Genomic DNA, 17,210 nt, shown 5'->3' on the forward strand with positions numbered 1-17,210 from the left:
ATGGCAAATTTGGTTTAGAGTATCTGTGCACTCAAAATAATGAATTTATTTCTGATTTTTTTTTTTCAATGTCCCTGTGCATGACAAGTACCTGAATTTCTTCAACTTCCATGTACACAGTAGAGTCTACACAACAGAATCTAGGCTTAATTGAATAACAGTCGGTTTGTGATATGATGGGTCCTAGAATATAAATATGTAAGCAGAAGTATTTTGAGAGAGTGCCAAACTTTTTTCCAAAGCAGCTGCACCATTTTATATTCCCACCAGAAATGTATGAGGGTTACAATTTCTCCATATCCTCACTGACTTTTGTTGTCTTCTTCTTTTATTTATTTATTTATTTTTGGATGGCTGGCAGGTACAGGGATCGAATCCTGGACTTTGTTGTTATCAGCACCATGCTCTAACTAACTAAGCTAACCAGCCAGCCCTCTTGTCTTTTCGATTATAGCCATCTTAGCAGGTGTGAAGTTGTTTTAAGGATATCCAGGATTTGTTCTAATGAGGTGTAGTAAACATGGAAACGTCATGAAGGAAGAAGTTTATTATACTCACAGATTCCTAGAAACAGGAGGTATGGCTTGCTACCCAAGGCCACACAGGGAGCTACCACGGTAGATCAGGAGGCAGAGGGAGTAGGAGGGAAATGTGGGCAGGAGTCTTTATTTAGGTTTCTGTGGGAAGGAATGGGCAAGGCAGGATAAGCAGGTTTATGATTGGCTGATTTGAAGAATTTCAGTGGGCTCTGGGGCATAGGGGCTGCTCATAGTTGTCTGATACCTGGCTGTTGGGTGAATAGGGCAGGAGAATAGTGGCCTGGAGTATGAGAGCCCTGTAAAGGAGGTGGTTGAGGGTATGGACTCTGGATTGGTTGGTTTGCAAATGAAAGGTATGCTTGCAGGTAGTTGCTATCTCTAGGAATTAGCTAAACCTAGTGGGCAAGAGTAGGTGTGTGGAGGCAGTCTCTGCAGGATTGGCAAGGCCCCATAATGTCAAAGCATAAGAATACAGAAAATGAAAGACATGTTTAATACAGAAGTGGTATCTTCCTGTGGTTTTGATTTGCATTTCCTTGATGACTATTGATGTTGAGCATCTTTTCATGTATTTATTGGCCATTTGAATATCTTCTTTGGAGAAATGTCTGTTCATATCCTTTTGACTGTTTTTAAATTGAAGTTATTTGTCTTTTTATTGTTGAGTTCTGAGTGTCCTTTATATATTTTAGATACAGGTCCCTTATCTGATATATGATTTTCAAAAATTTCCTCCCATTCTGAGGGCTGTCTTTTACTTTCTTGATGGTGTCCTTTCTTTCCTTTCCTTTTCTTTTTTTTTTTTGGTGGTGGCTGGCTGGTACAGGGATTGAACGCTGGACCTTGGTGTTATCAGTATCACTCTTTACCCACATGAGCTAATCAACCACCAACTTTTGTGTGTGTGTGCGTGGTATCCTTTGGGACACAAAAATTTTAAATTTTGATGATGTGTAATTTATCCATTTTTCAATTGTTGCATTGTACTTTTGGTGTTATATTTAAGAAACCATTGCCTAATCCAAGGTTACGAAGATTCATGCTATGTTGTCTTCTAAGAGTTTTAGCTCTTAACATTAATTGATCCATTTTGAGTGAATTTTTGTATATGTTGTGAGATAGGGGTCCCTGTTCATTCCTTCGCACGTGGATATCCAGTTGTCCTGGTACCATTTGTTGCAAAGACTGTTCTTTCCCCATAGAATTTTCTTGGTACTCTTGTTGAAAATGAATTGACCATAAGTGTAAAGGATGTATTGCTGTGCTCTTAATTTGATTCCGTTGATCTGTGTGTCTGTCCTTACTTTAGTACCACACTGTCCTGAGTACTGTAGTTTTGTAGTAAGTTTTGGAATTGGGAAGTGTAAGTCTTCCAACTATGTTCTACTTTTTTCAAGATTGTTTTGGCTATTCTAGGCCCCTTGCATTTCCATGTGAATTGTAGGATCAGCTTGTCAATTTCTGCAAAGAAGCCAGCTGGAATTTTGATGGGGCTTGTATTGAATCTGTAGATCAATTTGGGGAGTGTTGCCATCTTAACAATATTAAGTCTTCCAGTCCATGAACGTGGGGTGTCTTGCAATTTCCTTAGGTCTTTAATTTCTTTCCACAGTGTGCTATGGTTTTTGGAGTGTAAGTTTTGTGTGTCTTTTGTTTAATTTATTTCTAAATGTTTTATTCTTTTTGATGCTATGGTAAGTGGAATTGTTTAATTTTGCTTTTGGATTGTTCATAGCAAATGCATAGAAACACAATTCATTTTACATATTAATCTTGTATCAGCATTTGGCTTTTTTTCTTTTTTTTAATAGAACTGTATTCTGCAGTTCTTATTAATAAAATCACTTGTGGATAAATTGTATGCTCCCTTTTTTCTTTGAATGTATCACCATAAGTTAGTTGAGTTATAGGATTTAGATAATTTTTGGTATTCATATGATTTTAGTGCTACCACTGATTGTTCATCTGGAAAACATGGTATCATGGACAGATAGATGAAATATATTGTAAGATACAGACAGTCTACAAGATTATCATGAGACTTTCTGGTCCAAATTGTCAAGGAAGATTACTTCTTCTCTCTCCTGATAATTTGCAAGGTACTGTGAGTCATTATGGTGATAGGGGAAGTGATGGGGAGAGAAGGTGTGCTTGCTCAAAGTGGGAGATGATTGGAAAATGTTGCAATTAGAAAAGGAGTTTTTGTTAGTTATGTAAACCTTGGCCAAAATGTAAATGTTAAGTTATTCTGGAGATTATTTTTATTTTATTTATTTATTTTTAAATTAATATTATTTTTTACATTCTATGATGTTGTTGCAGAGTAGTTGGGAGGGAGGCAGAGAGGGGGAAGGGGAAGGAGAAGGAAATGGGATGGAAGAAGGAAGAAGGAGGAGGGATGAGATTGAGGCCTGTGGTACCCCCTTCATTCCCACAGGGGAGACCAGGGGGCTTCCAGCAGTGGCTTGGTCATTGTTGGGCTGGGTGCAGATGTCAGAGGGGTGTGGCAAAAGCCTTCGCCCCCTACCACCTCAGCTTGGGAACCTGGGGCCCTTCTTGCTGTGGCTTGGTGGTTGTCTCTGGGCTGGTTGCATATGTTGAGGGGCCGTGGCCGAGGCCCTCAGCCCCCCACTGCCCCGGCTTGGTTGTTGCTGGGCTGGTTGCATGTGTTGGGGGGCATGGCTGAGGCCCCGGCCCTCCCCGCTCCTGGGCTACCAAGGGACTTCTGGTCCTTCTAGGTGTTATAGGTGTTCTTTGGTAAAGTGAGACCTTTACTATAAGTTAATATCAAACTTTGTCTCTGGTTATGGGTACTTTGTTTTTTTCTTTCAGTTCTGTGTTGGATTATATGCTGTTCCCACCACTTAAACTCTATGCTGGAACTAATTTGCTGTCCTTTGCTTACTTCCAAAATGGGGGAACTTCCTGTGGGGACCAGCACTTGAGCTCTGTGGTTGAGCTAAGTTGCTGCTTTGCTGCTGATTCCCTAGGGAAGGATTTTTGCTCAGCTCAGGTTTTAATGGTTGACTTTATAGGTACTTTGGCTCTCATGAGATCTGGTGCACCTGGGTTGTGTGGAAACTCTGGTCTGGGCCTGAGTCTTTTCCTAAAACTGTATTCCATGCAGTTCTGTATTCCTGATCATTCTCCTCTGAGTGGTCCCAATGTCTGGAGATTATTTTTAGCCTTGCTCACAAAATGTAGACAGATGTCACAAAACTGATAAAACTTTAAGATTTGTGAGGAGAATAGTTTGTCTCTTTGTTATCCCAGGATTCTAGGGGTCCACAGTTACTAAAGTGGGTATCCTAATGCCAGTAACATTTTGGTTTATTTGTTTTCAAGACACTAACATTTAAATTTCTTTTTTTAAAAATTTTTCATCTTTAAAAATTTTGTTCTGATAAGTTTAGAGAACTCCTTAACATCTCCTGAGATAAAAGTGGTTAAAGAAGGGGTAACCTTAATGGCATAAAAAACTTAGTGATAGCTGATAAGCACCTGACTTACCAGGTGGACCCTGGAGAGAATCTGTTGTTTGTTTTCTAAGAAGAAAGATGAAAAACGGAGCCCAGTTTTCCTGTGCATTTTCTGAAGGTAAGGCATGTTTCTTACCTTCTTTGTATACCTTATTGTGTAACATCTTACAGGCAAAGAAATCAAAAGAGACTGAAGATACACTAAGTGAACAGTCTTTCCAGGATTTTGAGTACCCAGAGTATGATGACTACAGGGCAGAGGCTTTTCTGCACCAACAGAAGAGGATAGAATGCTACAGCAAGGCAAAAGAAGCTTATCGGATGGGGAAAAAAAATGTCGCCACCTTTTATGCCCAGCAGGTAAAGTGGAAAACTTCTTATACCTTTTTTCTTTGTCAGTTATGATATTTAAATAATCTTGAAGCAGATAATACCCATATTGTGACTAGATTAGGTTATTATGGGGAATGTAGAGATTATGTAAGTGACATAAATAAGGTATCTTAATATATAACAAATGTATGGTTCTGAGAATTTCATCTTCTTTGAAATGCTCTGTTTTTGTGGTTGTTTTTACATTTGTAGCTTACATGAGTTAGTTTATTCTGACAGTACAAATTTTCTATTAGGTTAGATACTGTCATTCAGTACTACTTCTGATACAAGTTTTCTGGAGGAAAGGCAGCAGAATTATTAATATTGGTCATCTCGGGAGGAATGTAGGGATTTAAATGGTTACATGTTTTTACGTATTTGAATTTTTAGTAATGTACCACTTTTATAGTCAGAAAAAGAAAATGATATTAATATTTTTGAGGGAAGTAAAATTTCTGCCTGGCATGGTATTGTATGAAGCTCACTTGATTTACTTTTTATTTTTTGTGGTTCCATATGGCTTACTTTTGCATGATTGAGCAGTGAAAGGTACAGATTGGTACAGCCCCATGAGTCTGAACAGCAGACTTTGGGGAATGGCGTCAGGGGGTAATACAAGATGTTGAGAGGGAATGCCAACATAAGATAATAAACCAGTGTGTTCTTCCCTGAAATGGGTACTGTTTAATTAAATTTCCCTTTTCTATGATTTTTGGTTCAGAAAATATGTTAGAAACAGTGATTCAGTAGTTTAAGAACTACATTATTTACAGCAATTCACAATTTTGATGCTTTCTTGTATATTAGTCCATTGTATTATTTAAGATTTTAGATTTATTTTTCCCTTTTTTGTTTTGTCTTTTATTTGGGACACTTGGTTTCCTCATTGCCTAAGTAGCAAATATCAAAAGTGTTTGTTGGTGCTCTGTTTATAATTAAAGGGTAGTCTTCATGAGCAGAAGATGAAAGAAGCCAATCACCTCGCTGCGGTGGAGATCTTTGAGAAAGTCAATGCCTCCCTGTTGCCACAGAATGTTTTAGACCTTCATGGACTACATGTGGATGAAGCTATAGAACATTTGATGACAGTTTTGCAGCAGAAAACTGAAGGTAGGACTGTGGTAGTGACAAATTTTCTTAGAATATATGTCTTTGCTTATATTGGTATAACTGCAAATTCAGGAGAATCTGAATATGCAGGCTGAGGATTTCTGTGCCACATTTGTAGATGTGTATATTAGTCTTTCTTCTAGAGAAACTTCTTGGGAGAGAATTTTCATTGTTATTACCATTAACATTTTCTTCTTTTTTATTTCCCTCTTTCAGTTACAGTTGACCCTTGAACAACATGGGTTTGAACTGCATGGGTCCACTTATATGTGGATTTTTTTTCCAGTAAATAAACAGTGTTGTAAATGTATTTTCCTCTTCCTTACGGTTTTCTTAATGACATTTTCTTTTCTCTAGCTTACTGTATTGTAAGAATATAGTATATAATAGATACAACATACAAGCTATGTGTTAATTGACTTTATGTTATTGGTAAGGCTTCTGGTTAGCAGTAGGCTATTAATAGTTAAGTTTTTGGAGAGTCAAAAGTTATACTAAGATTTTCGACTGGGTGGGGGGTCAGCACCCCTTATCACCACGTTGTTCAAGGGTCAACCGTATTTATATTCCTTTGTTGTATTTATTAAAGGGAGGGTTTATGTAATTGAGAATCCTCTATGACTTATAAATGAGAACTTTCAGGAGTATTATCTTTGTTTGATAGACATTTATTAAGCTTAACAGGTATTTAATGGATATCAGTTGTTCAATAGTTGTTAAGTAAAATACAGAAGTAAATAAAAAGGTGATAGGATTTTGTTCAATATTATGTGCTTCATATGCATGGAAGTATCTTGATTTAGCATATCATTCCTTTTCATCATCATTTGGAGCACTTATTAGAAAAATTCAATTTGATCTGTTTTAGTTATCTCAGACTCTAATATTAGAAGTCATCTTCTTTTGTCTCTACTGGAGTACTTTTGAATTCTCAGCTTGGCTTTCTCTTTATCTTCCCCATTATTGTAGAGATGCTAGAGCCTATGCCTTAGCTCTTACCTTGTGGCTCCATAGCCCTGCCCTGTCCTGTCATTGATAGCTGTATTGTTCTAGTTAATCGATTTATATACATTTTAGAAAGCTTTACACTATATACAGGTTTACCAATTCAATATATGTCACTTATAGTTAATTAAATAGTTGATTAGATAAGATTGATATATAAGGTTGAAAATTTATCTGTTTATCGTGAAATATTGCAACCATACTGAAAAGATTACAGAGTAATATAACAAATACCTATCTATGTACCAGTGAATTCAAGCAATAGGTGATAACATTTTACCATATATGTTTCTCATATTTTTTACTCTTCCCTTTATATTCCTCCCAATCTTTTTTCTTTCTTCCCTCCATTTTTAATGGAAATCAACATCCTGTAGTTTGATCTACATCCCGCCCATTTTTTTTATACCTTTACTGTATGTGCATGCATCCATATTCAATTTATAGTATTCCTTTTGTGAGTTTTAAGAAACGAACATACATAGTGTCTTATCATCAGCCAAGCCACTTATTTTATTTTCGGTCAATATGGTTTTCAAGATCTACTCATTTTCATGGATCTACTCACATGATGTATTGTAACTGCTGTATAGTATTCTGTGAATGCAACATAATGTATTTATTATTATAATTGATCAGTATGTATACTCTCATTACTATCTTTTCCCCTAAATTTTAGTATTAAATAAATTAAAAACCTATAGAAAAGTTGTAAGAATTGTACAATGAACACCCATATATCCTTTATCCAGATCACTTGTTAACAATTTGGCCACATTTGCTTAATCTCTTTAAAATTGCTTTTTGCTGATCATTTGAAAATAAGTTGTAGACATTCTGGTGCTTTACTTCTAAATACCTCAGCATGTATATCTCTTAAAACAAGTTAATTCTCCTCCATAACCATAATGCCATTATCACTTTCAAGACATTTAACATTGACACAGTAATGCTGTCTAATATATAGGTCATATTCAGATTTCTCCACTTGTGTGGGTAATGTCTTGTATAGCTGTACCTTTTTTTTCCCTTCAATCCAGGATCCAGTCAAGCATCACATGTTCAATTGATTGTCCTACATCTGTGTAGTTTCCTGTAATGTAGAGTAGTTCACCTGCCTATTTTTTGTTTTCCATGTTGTTGACATTTTTGAAGACTCTAAGCCAGTTATTTGGTAGATTGTCGTACAATTTTGTCTGATTGTTTCCTCATGATTAGATTCAGGCTAAAAATTTTTTTTGGTAAAAATACCACATAGGTGATGTTGAGGTGTTCTTGGTGAATACATTAAGGGACATACATGGTCAGTTTGCCCTTTTATTGATAATGTTGTTTAATTTCATAGCTACGGTAGGACTCAATCAGATTTCTCTATGTAAATATACCTTTTCATCCTTTGTGATTAAGTAGTAATCTTTGGTGGTTGATACTTTGTGGCTCTGTGAATCACTGTTCCTCTACAGTATTTCACCTGATGGTTTAGCATCCATTGATGATTTTTGGCCAAATCAATTACTGTGTTGGTGGTTGCATATGGTGTTTTATAATTTGTGTTTATTCTGTATTTATTAGCTGGCATTCTTTGGTAAAGTAGAGGATCCTCCCACCCCAGTAGTTTGTTTTTTTTAAAAATTATTTTAATTGCCAGAATAATTGTACATATTTATGTGGCACATTGTGATATTTTGATACATATATATACAATGTATAATCAAATTAGGGTAATTAGCATATCCATCACCTCAAACATTTATCATTTCTTTGCGTTGGGAACATTCAAAATTCTCTCTTCTAGGTATTTGAAAATACAGTAAATTTTTAACTATAATCACCCTATGGTGCTGTAGCACACTAGTATTTATTCCGTCTATATAGCTTAGAATTTTAGAAGTCTTGGAGAAAATCTAGAAAACAACAGTAAAGATTAGAAAAGAGAAAATTTAGAGTGTGGTGCCAATAACACAAGGGTCAAGGGTTCAGATCCCATACTGGCCAGCCTCAAAAAAAAAAAAAGAAAAGAATTTAAGAGCAATTTAAATACATTAGTATTTAATCTGGAGAAAAGAAAAACTCAAATGTATAGAAGTGTTGTAAGAGAATATTTGCTCTATAGAGGATAAATTAATAGTCATTTACTCAATAAATATATGATTATCTTCTGTATTCTAGGCATCAAGGATAAAGCAGTGAAAAAGACGTACAATCCCTGTCTCTATGGAGTTTACCATCTAGTGCGGTAGATAACAGTGAACAAATAGTTACATGAGTAATTAGCACTGTGATAAGAAAATACAGGTTGCCATGTTGCATTTAGGATAAATTCCAAAATTCCTACATAATATGTTCCTTGCCTGCCTCTCCAGTTTCATATTGTGTTTTGTTCCTTCTCCTTTTCTGGCAATTTTTTTTTTTTTTGCATCTGGTTGGTTTGCAGATCCGAACTTGTGACCTTGATATTATAAGGCTACACTCTAACCAACTGAGCTAACTGGCCAGCCTTTTCTGTATGTTTAACTACATTGTCATTCTTGATCTTCACACTAGTTAGGCTCCCTATAAGTAGCTTCTCATAGCACTCCTATTTACTGTAGTGTTTATAAAAAGCTTATTGTGTGTAAAGAGTTCAGATCCCTATATTGGCCAGCTGCCAAAAAAACCAAAAAAACTTATTGTGTAATTGATTATTAAATGTCTTTTGGCCAGGAATTGAGCTGGTGATGATTATTGCTCTTCACTCAACACTCAAAAAGACTTGTGGGGTTGGCCCGCGGCTCACTCAGGAGAGTGTGGTGCTGATAACACCAAGGCCACGGGTTCGGATCCCATATAGGGATGGCTGGTTAGCTCACTGGGAGAGTGTGGTGCTGACAACACCAAGTCAAGGGTTAAGATCCCCTTGCTGGTCATCTTTTAAAAAAAAAAACAAAGCTTGTGAATAAATGACTGAATAAAGGGTAAGTATTCCTTTTATTTTTTCTGACACATAAAATTGTACATATTTAAGGTATATAGTGTGATGATTTGATATATATATACATGGTGAAATGATTACCACAACCAAGTTAGTTAGCACATCCATCAACTTGTATAGTTTTTGTTTGTGGTGAGGACACAAAATCTATTCTCTAGCAAATTTCAAGAATATAATACAGTATTATTAGCTATAGTCATCATGCTGTACATTAGATCCCCAGAACTTCTTATAGGGTACTGGAAGTTTGTACCCTTTGACCAACATCTCTCCATTTTCCCCACCCCTGGTCTGTGGCAACTACGATTCTATTCTGTAGAGTTTGACATTTTTAGATACCATATATAAGTAAGATCATACAGTATTTGTCTTTCTCTGTCTGGCTTATTTCACTTAGCATAATGCCCTCCAGTTTCATCCATGTTGCCACAAAAGGCAGGATTTCCTTCTTTTGTATTGTTAAATAGTATTCGTGTGTGCTGTGTGTGTGTATATACAGTTGTCCATTGGTATCTGTGGGGGATTGGTTCCAGACCTCTCATGGATACCAAAATCCTTGGGTGCTCAAGTCACTGATATAAAATGGTGTAGTATTTGTATATAACTTATGCATAAATCACCTCTAGATTACTTATAATACTTAATACAATATAAATGCTATGTAAATAGTTGTTATGTTGTATTGTTTAAAGAATAATGATGAGGAAAAAAAGTCTGTAAATGTTCAGCATGTATGCAATTTTTTCCCCCACTTTGTGTCTACAATTAAAAATAAAAAGTGTACAATCTGCAGTTGGTTGAATTCATGGATGTGGCACCTACGCATATGAAGGTACAATGTATCTGTGGGTTCCACATCTGCGATTCAACCATCTGCAGTTTGAAAATATTTGGAAAAATAAAAAATAACAGTACAACAAGAAATAGTACAAAATTTAAAAAGTACAGTGTAACAACTATTTACATAGCACTTACATTGTATTAGGTATTATAAGTAATCTAGAAATATGTAAACTTTACAGGAGGATGTGCATAGGCTATATACAGATACTACATCATTTTAAATCAGGGACTTGAGTATCTGTGGGAGGTCCTGAAACCAAGCCCCTGCAGTTACTGAGGGATGACTTTATCCCATTTTCTTTATCCATTCATCTGTTGATAGACACTTAGATTGTTTCTATGTCTTGGCTATTCTGAATAATGCTGCATTGAACATGGGTATGCAGATATCTTTCTGAGATACTGATTTTGTTTCCTTGGATATATACCTAGAAATGGGATTGCTGGATCAACGGTAGTCCTGTTTTTAATTTTTTGAGAAACCTCTGTATTGCTTTCTCTCATCTTGTAGATGAGGAAACTGATTACTTTTAAAAAGTTTAATAAAATGGAAAATAATAAGTGTTGGTAAGGATGTGGAGAAATTGGAGCCTTCAGATATTGCTGGTGGAAATGTTAAAAGCTGCTGTGGACAAAGTTCAGCAGTACCTTGAAAGGTTAAACGTACAGTTAGCATATAACCCAGCAGTTCTCCTAGATATCTACCTAAGAGAGTTGAAACCACATTTTGTCTTCACAAAAATTTGTACGTGAATGTTCTTAAAAGCCAAAGAGTGGAAATGACCCAAATGTTCATCAACCGATGAATGAATAAACAAAATGTGGTGGATCCATAGAATGGAATTTTATTCATCCATAAAGAGGCATGAAGTACTGATACATGCTACAGCATAGATGAACCTTGTAAACATTATGCTATGTGAAAGGAGCCAGATAAAAAAGGCCATATGTTATTTCATTTTTATGTAATGTCCTGAATAGGTAAATCCTATTAGAGGCAGAAAGTAGATTAGTGGTTGCTAGGGCTGGAGGGGGGCCATATATGGGGGAGTGACCGCTAACAGGCACAGAAAGCCTTTGTGAGATGATAGAATGTTCTGGAATTAGTGGTGTTGATTTTACAGTTTTGTGAATATACTAAAAACCACTGAATTATGTATCTCAAAATGGTGTTTTATGTTATGTAAATTTTATCTCAGTAAAAAAATTGGAAGAAAAAAGAAGAGTTAAATAACTTGCCAAAGGTGACACTTGGTCAGACCCAAGATGGAAAGGATAAAGCAGTGAAAAAGTCACACTGTCCCTGTCTTTATGGAGTTTACTCTTCCTGGAAGCCCAGGCCCATCTAGTGCATGCTGCCACCTGTCGTGGCTCGTAGTTACTGTCAGTCACCACCAGATGGTGGTATTGTTGAATAAAAATGTGAGTGGAAAATGGGTGGTTCTGCCCTCCATTACTTTTTGTCATGATAACGTGAAAGGATTGTAAAATTGGGGATGAGTAAAAAAAATAAAGACATCTCAATCTTATATACCTTCTTATTGGCATACACACCACTACCTATGAAGTATTTTTGTCCCCATGTCAAACAGAAGCAGATTAAATAGTCAGAACTGATTATTACTTTATGGGATTTACAGGGGACGGAGGAACATGTTAAACAACACCATGAGGGCCGAGCCCGTGGCGCACTCGGTAGAGTGTTGCGCTGGGAGCGCGGCGACGCTCCCGCCGCGGGTTCGGATCCTATATAGGAATGACCGGTGCACTCACTGGCTGAGTGCCGGTCACGAAAAAATGACAAAAAAAAAACAACACCATGGGGATACAATCAGCAAAATCCAGACTGTAAAAATCTAGGATAAATGATCCAAATTTTTTCTGTATAAATTGTGAAGAAAAACACAAGGGGATGGAAAAATTAGGTTAAAATTTTGGATTAAAAATTACTTAAAAAACATATCAGCCAAATGCAATGTGTGGGTTTGTTTCAATCCCGAGTCAAGGAAATCACTGTAAAAACATTTTTTTGAGGTAATTGGGGGAAATTTTTAGAAATTGATATTAAGGAAGTATTGTTAATTTTGTAATATGTGATAGTGACATTGTGGTTATGTTTTTTAAAGGAGTCTTTATCTTGTTGAGATACATACTGGAATATTTGTAGTTAAAATAATAAGAAATCTGGAATGTGCTTAGAAATTGGGTTAAACACTTCTTTCAAAGGTGATAAACAGTAGGAACAGACTAATTTGAGACACTAAACGTATGTTAATTCATGCAAGAAAGATCCTTTCAACTCCTGCTTTATTTGAGGCATGTGAGTCACTTGGGAAACATTTTTAGAGCAATGATTGAACTATTGAGAGGTGATGTGGCCTAAACCACTGACCTAATTTTGATAAGGAGAGCACAGCACTAGTGAAGGAGTGATGAGAGTGAATTATGCTTAGTTGAGAGATTGTCACTTTTCTTTTAAGTAAACTTTTATTTGTGACATGACATACACAGAGAACAATGCACAAATTATAAGCGTATAGTGCAAAAACTTTTTACAAAGTGAATACCCTTGTGTGGCTAGCACTCAGTGAGAGCTGAATTTTGGACATTTTGCTTAAAGTGATGGATATGGGTTGCAGATGGTCCCTGACTTATGATGGTTCGACGTAACAATTTTTTTCTTTATGATGGTGTAAAAGCCATGTGTATTCATTATGCTTCTTGATTTATAATGGGGTTATATCCAGATAAACCGGTGTAAGTTGAAAATATTGTAAGTCGAAAACACACTTAGGGTATTTTCAACTTAAGTTGGGTTTATTGGGATGTAATGTGTAACCATACCGTAAATTGAGGAGCATCTGTAGATTTGAAATGGAGATCTTAAGCAAAGACAAGGAATTAAAAATGCAAGAGCAACATATCCTTTTAAAATTCCAGGCTAAATATTGCCCTGGAGATATGAGACTTGAAAAACCATTTGTTTGTTGTTCTGTTGGAGTATTAGGGAAACATAATGAGCAAAATATGCAGTACTTATATAATGTATGTATGTATTTTATGCTAAAGATCAAAACTTTGGATATTTATGAATGAGGAATGAATACAAGGGTACTTTTAAAAGTTTGTTGAAAATGAAATCAAAAGATAATACAAATCTTTCCATGAACATTTTGAAGACTCCTTGTATTTCTTAAATTCATTAATATAACTCTTATTATTAATAATTTTTTTTGTTATTTTATTGAGGCTGTTATTAGTTTTCAGGATTTATATACTTGATTTTCACAAGGTACAACCCAAAGTAAGAACTGCAGTCTTTCAAGAGGTTCAGGCTCATTTGATATTTTAAGAATTATCTATCAGGAAGAATTTTTAAAGTTAAGGATTATCTTTTTACAGTAGGACTGCAGTCCATGCTATAATTAGTTGATTCTCCAACAGCTATTCCTGGGGGATAGTCTATAAGGTAGTTGCTGTTATTATCCTGTTTTTCTCATGAGGAAACAGGCAAGGGGAGGCTAAGTAACTTGTCTATGGTCACGTAGTCACTGAGTGGCAGAGCTCTGATTCAGACCAAAGCTGGCTGGCTTCTGAGTATTTAAATAATGAGGTTGTTGTGAAGATTCTTAGTTAATAAACATGTTATTTAAAGTGGTTCCTGACTCGATGTGTAAAGTAATTCTTAGGTATCATTAATATTATCACCATCAATACCATTTTTTCAGAGAGAACATCTGGTAGTGCACGGAAATCTCCCTCCCCACAGGGGAAGAAGTGTTTTTAGGTGGATAAATTGCTATGAGGCTATGTATGTTTTTAAAAATGTATTTTAAAACATTAATTTGGGAGCTTTTTGAGGTAATAAAGCTCTGAATCCCCATGAAAACAACTTTATATGTGTTTGAGTAGTTAAAGGTTTGTTTTCTATTGAGAGTGTGAGAAAAATGAATTTTAACTGTTTGAATTCCTGTTGTAATAGAATTTAAGCAGCGTGGCGGTAAGCCCTATCTTTCTGTGATTACGGGGAGAGGAAACCACAGCCAGGGAGGAGTTGCTCGCATCAAACCAGCTGTTATTAAATACCTCACAAGCCATAGCTTCAGGTGAGTATAGACTTCTGTTGTCAATAATGGCAGTTGCCCATGTATAGCGAGGTAAACACTTATAATATACTTAGAAGTATACTTGTTAAAATAGTTAACTAAACTTAATCACCTGATTTCAGCCACAAGTTCGTGCTTAAATTATGACAGAGTTTTCCCTACTGGATTTATGTTGTCTGATAAACCAGAAGTAAAAGAAAAGTGTTTTTGTCAATAATCATCTGATAAAACTTTCTATCATAAATCTACGACTCTGAAACAAAGCAAATATTTGTGGGTTTTTTTGGTAATGTATTATCCAAGATAATTAGATTACACATATAATAGTTTAAAATTTGCTGTTTAGTTATTCTTTTGAAGGGAAATATATATTTGTGTATTTTGGATGGAATTGGGGGACATCTGCAGAAATATAGTTATAATTTGGATGTGTTTAAGCCTTAGCAGAAATACTGAAGTTAATATAAATTTATGTCTTCGTAAGTTAAATACAATTAGTGATCTTGGCTGACAAATATGATATATCTTTTTCATTAAGTGATCACTATTCACTAACAGAAAATAACAAGAAGTCTGAGATTAAGGATCTGTTGATGGATAGATTCCCTGAGGATGTGTATTATGAAGAATCCCCACCCCCTCCCAATTTCAATTAGTATAGCATGTTTTGTTTATACCATGTAATGAAATACTATTTAGCTACATTATGGAAAATGGTAGCATTAATTCTGAGCATGAAAACAGGTGACATTTCAGAGTTATTTTTACAAAAGGAGAGTAGTTAGACCAGTAGCATGTTGAAATTAATGATCTATTTTAGAGACTAGTGTTGAAATTTTACACTGAGCGTGTTGAAAGCGTTACATGGATAGATAAATCTGTTATCAGAGATTTCTTCTTGGTGCTTTCATGATGCACAGGAGCAGTGTAATGCAGACACCCAGTGTCTTATCCTTCATACAGTATTCTTCTTCATGATGGTTAAATTCAGGTTTAAGAGGTTTTGAAAAATCATAAATTGCATTTACCAAATTAGTAACCCCAGCCTTAGGATTATATTTGTTTTGACAATAGATGAAAAGGAATATAAACATAGATATTGGATGGTAAATATTATATTAAGCATAGGCAATCTTGAAATTTTTACCTTTAAAATAATTCTTTTCTCATTTCCGCAGGTTCTCTGAAATTAAACCAGGGTGCTTGAAAGTCATGCTAAAGTAAAATAGATGTCCTTGACTTAGAAGTATGAAGGTTTGTAGGTTAAAATTAGTTTTATTTGCAGCAATTCAGTCAATTCTACTCTAAACTTGTGTTTTATTAGAAATAATGTCATTATAAAACAAAAAAATTATGATGTTTTTCAAAATTAACGAGTTTAATTTTTTACTGAATCAAATGCCAAATATGTTACCTGTTAAAAATATTAATGTGAATTTTTATTGATTATACAATGTCTAAGAAAATTACAGCTGCAGTTTTAAAGTTTGAAGTGGTTAGTTTTTTTTTTTTCCGATAGAATATGTTACCTTTGTATTAATTGTTGTTTGACATTTAGTAAAGTACTAAAGGATTCTATCAGAGGTATTTAAAGTGCTTTGAAACCTGGTTCATGCCCTTTAAAGGCTTGTATTAAAAGAAGAAAGAAGTAATAGTAGTAAAGAAAGAAAGGAGATCTGACAAGAACTCTTGAATACTTTTGCTTTCAAAACTAAATGCACAAAATCATTTTATTTTGCCATATCCTACAGGAAGGAAGACATGCTGTTGTACTTTCTTCTGCTTTGTGCTCGTATGTGATCTTGATCTCTTACCTTTTGTTCAAGTCTTCTATGTATATATATTTTCTGGGAAGAAAGTTGGGTCTGAGATTATATTGCAGTTTTATACCTTCCATAAGCAGAAAAGTTTTCAGAGAAGGAAAAATGGTTAGATATGTACCAAGTGTTGCTGCCTTATAGAACTGCTCCTAGAACTGTGTGCATAGTACTGAATGGCTATATTTTTTATTTGAGACATACAATTTCTATACTACAGAAGGCCAAAGTCTTATTAACTTAAAACAGATGTAGAAAAACATTTTTGATACAATCATAAAAGGAATCTTGCAAATTAAAAGATTTTTACCTTTATTTTGATAAAGAGCCAACTTTCTGAAAGAAAACTTTCATTGATTTCTGTCGTTTGTTAGGTATTACCTCCTGTTAGTATGTAAATTATAATTTCCTTTACACAGGTTTAATGTGGTAAGTGTAATTTTTCAGTATGAGACAATGGCTTAAATAAATATAACTTGACATATGGAGAATATTTACAGCATATAGAATTTTAGCAAACAATTGTGTTGCTCTTAAGCTTAAAAAATCATTTGGATCAGGAATTATAGGATTGAGCTGTGTTAATGAAAGAATCTTGAACTACAGAATGGTTTCCCAAAAGAGCAAACATTTTAATGAAAATAAAATTCAAAAACACATGTTTTTTATGTTATGAATGCATGCTTTTAAAAGAAGAACCTATCATTGAATTTTATTTTCACAAAAGTAAGAATATGTGTTTATTATTTAGAAATGGTTAGTGGCTGGTACTGAAGTGTTATTCACGTTTTTATGTTTGCAATCATTTGTTAAAAAATCCCAACAATTTAACATACTTTTTGTAATGTCTAGAAGAGTTATATACATTAAAAATAAAGCAATTTCTTTCAACAACTTAGTATAAAACTATAATTGTTAGTTAATGAGATAAAATATTCCTATGTATAATTTGTATGATTTAAGAG

General features: G+C 34.8%; 1 protein-coding gene across 1 annotated transcript in view; it reads left to right on the forward strand.

The window, feature by feature from the left end:
* N4BP2 (NEDD4 binding protein 2) overlaps positions 1-16,880 on the forward strand; it is a 48,656-nt gene extending 31,776 nt beyond the window's left edge. Inside the window, exons 13-17 of the mRNA XM_063107853.1 lie at positions 4,190-4,378; positions 5,335-5,503; positions 14,305-14,428; positions 15,607-15,682; positions 16,180-16,880. Of these exons, the coding sequence (XP_062963923.1) occupies positions 4,190-4,378; positions 5,335-5,503; positions 14,305-14,428; positions 15,607-15,652 (528 nt within the window). The 3' untranslated portion in view covers positions 15,653-15,682; positions 16,180-16,880. The remainder of the gene's footprint in view (positions 1-4,189; positions 4,379-5,334; positions 5,504-14,304; positions 14,429-15,606; positions 15,683-16,179) is intronic.
* Positions 16,881-17,210: the final 330 nt, after the last annotated feature.

This window comes from Cynocephalus volans, chromosome 9, assembly GCF_027409185.1.
Source record: "Cynocephalus volans isolate mCynVol1 chromosome 9, mCynVol1.pri, whole genome shotgun sequence".
Lineage (NCBI taxonomy): Eukaryota > Metazoa > Chordata > Mammalia > Dermoptera > Cynocephalidae > Cynocephalus > Cynocephalus volans.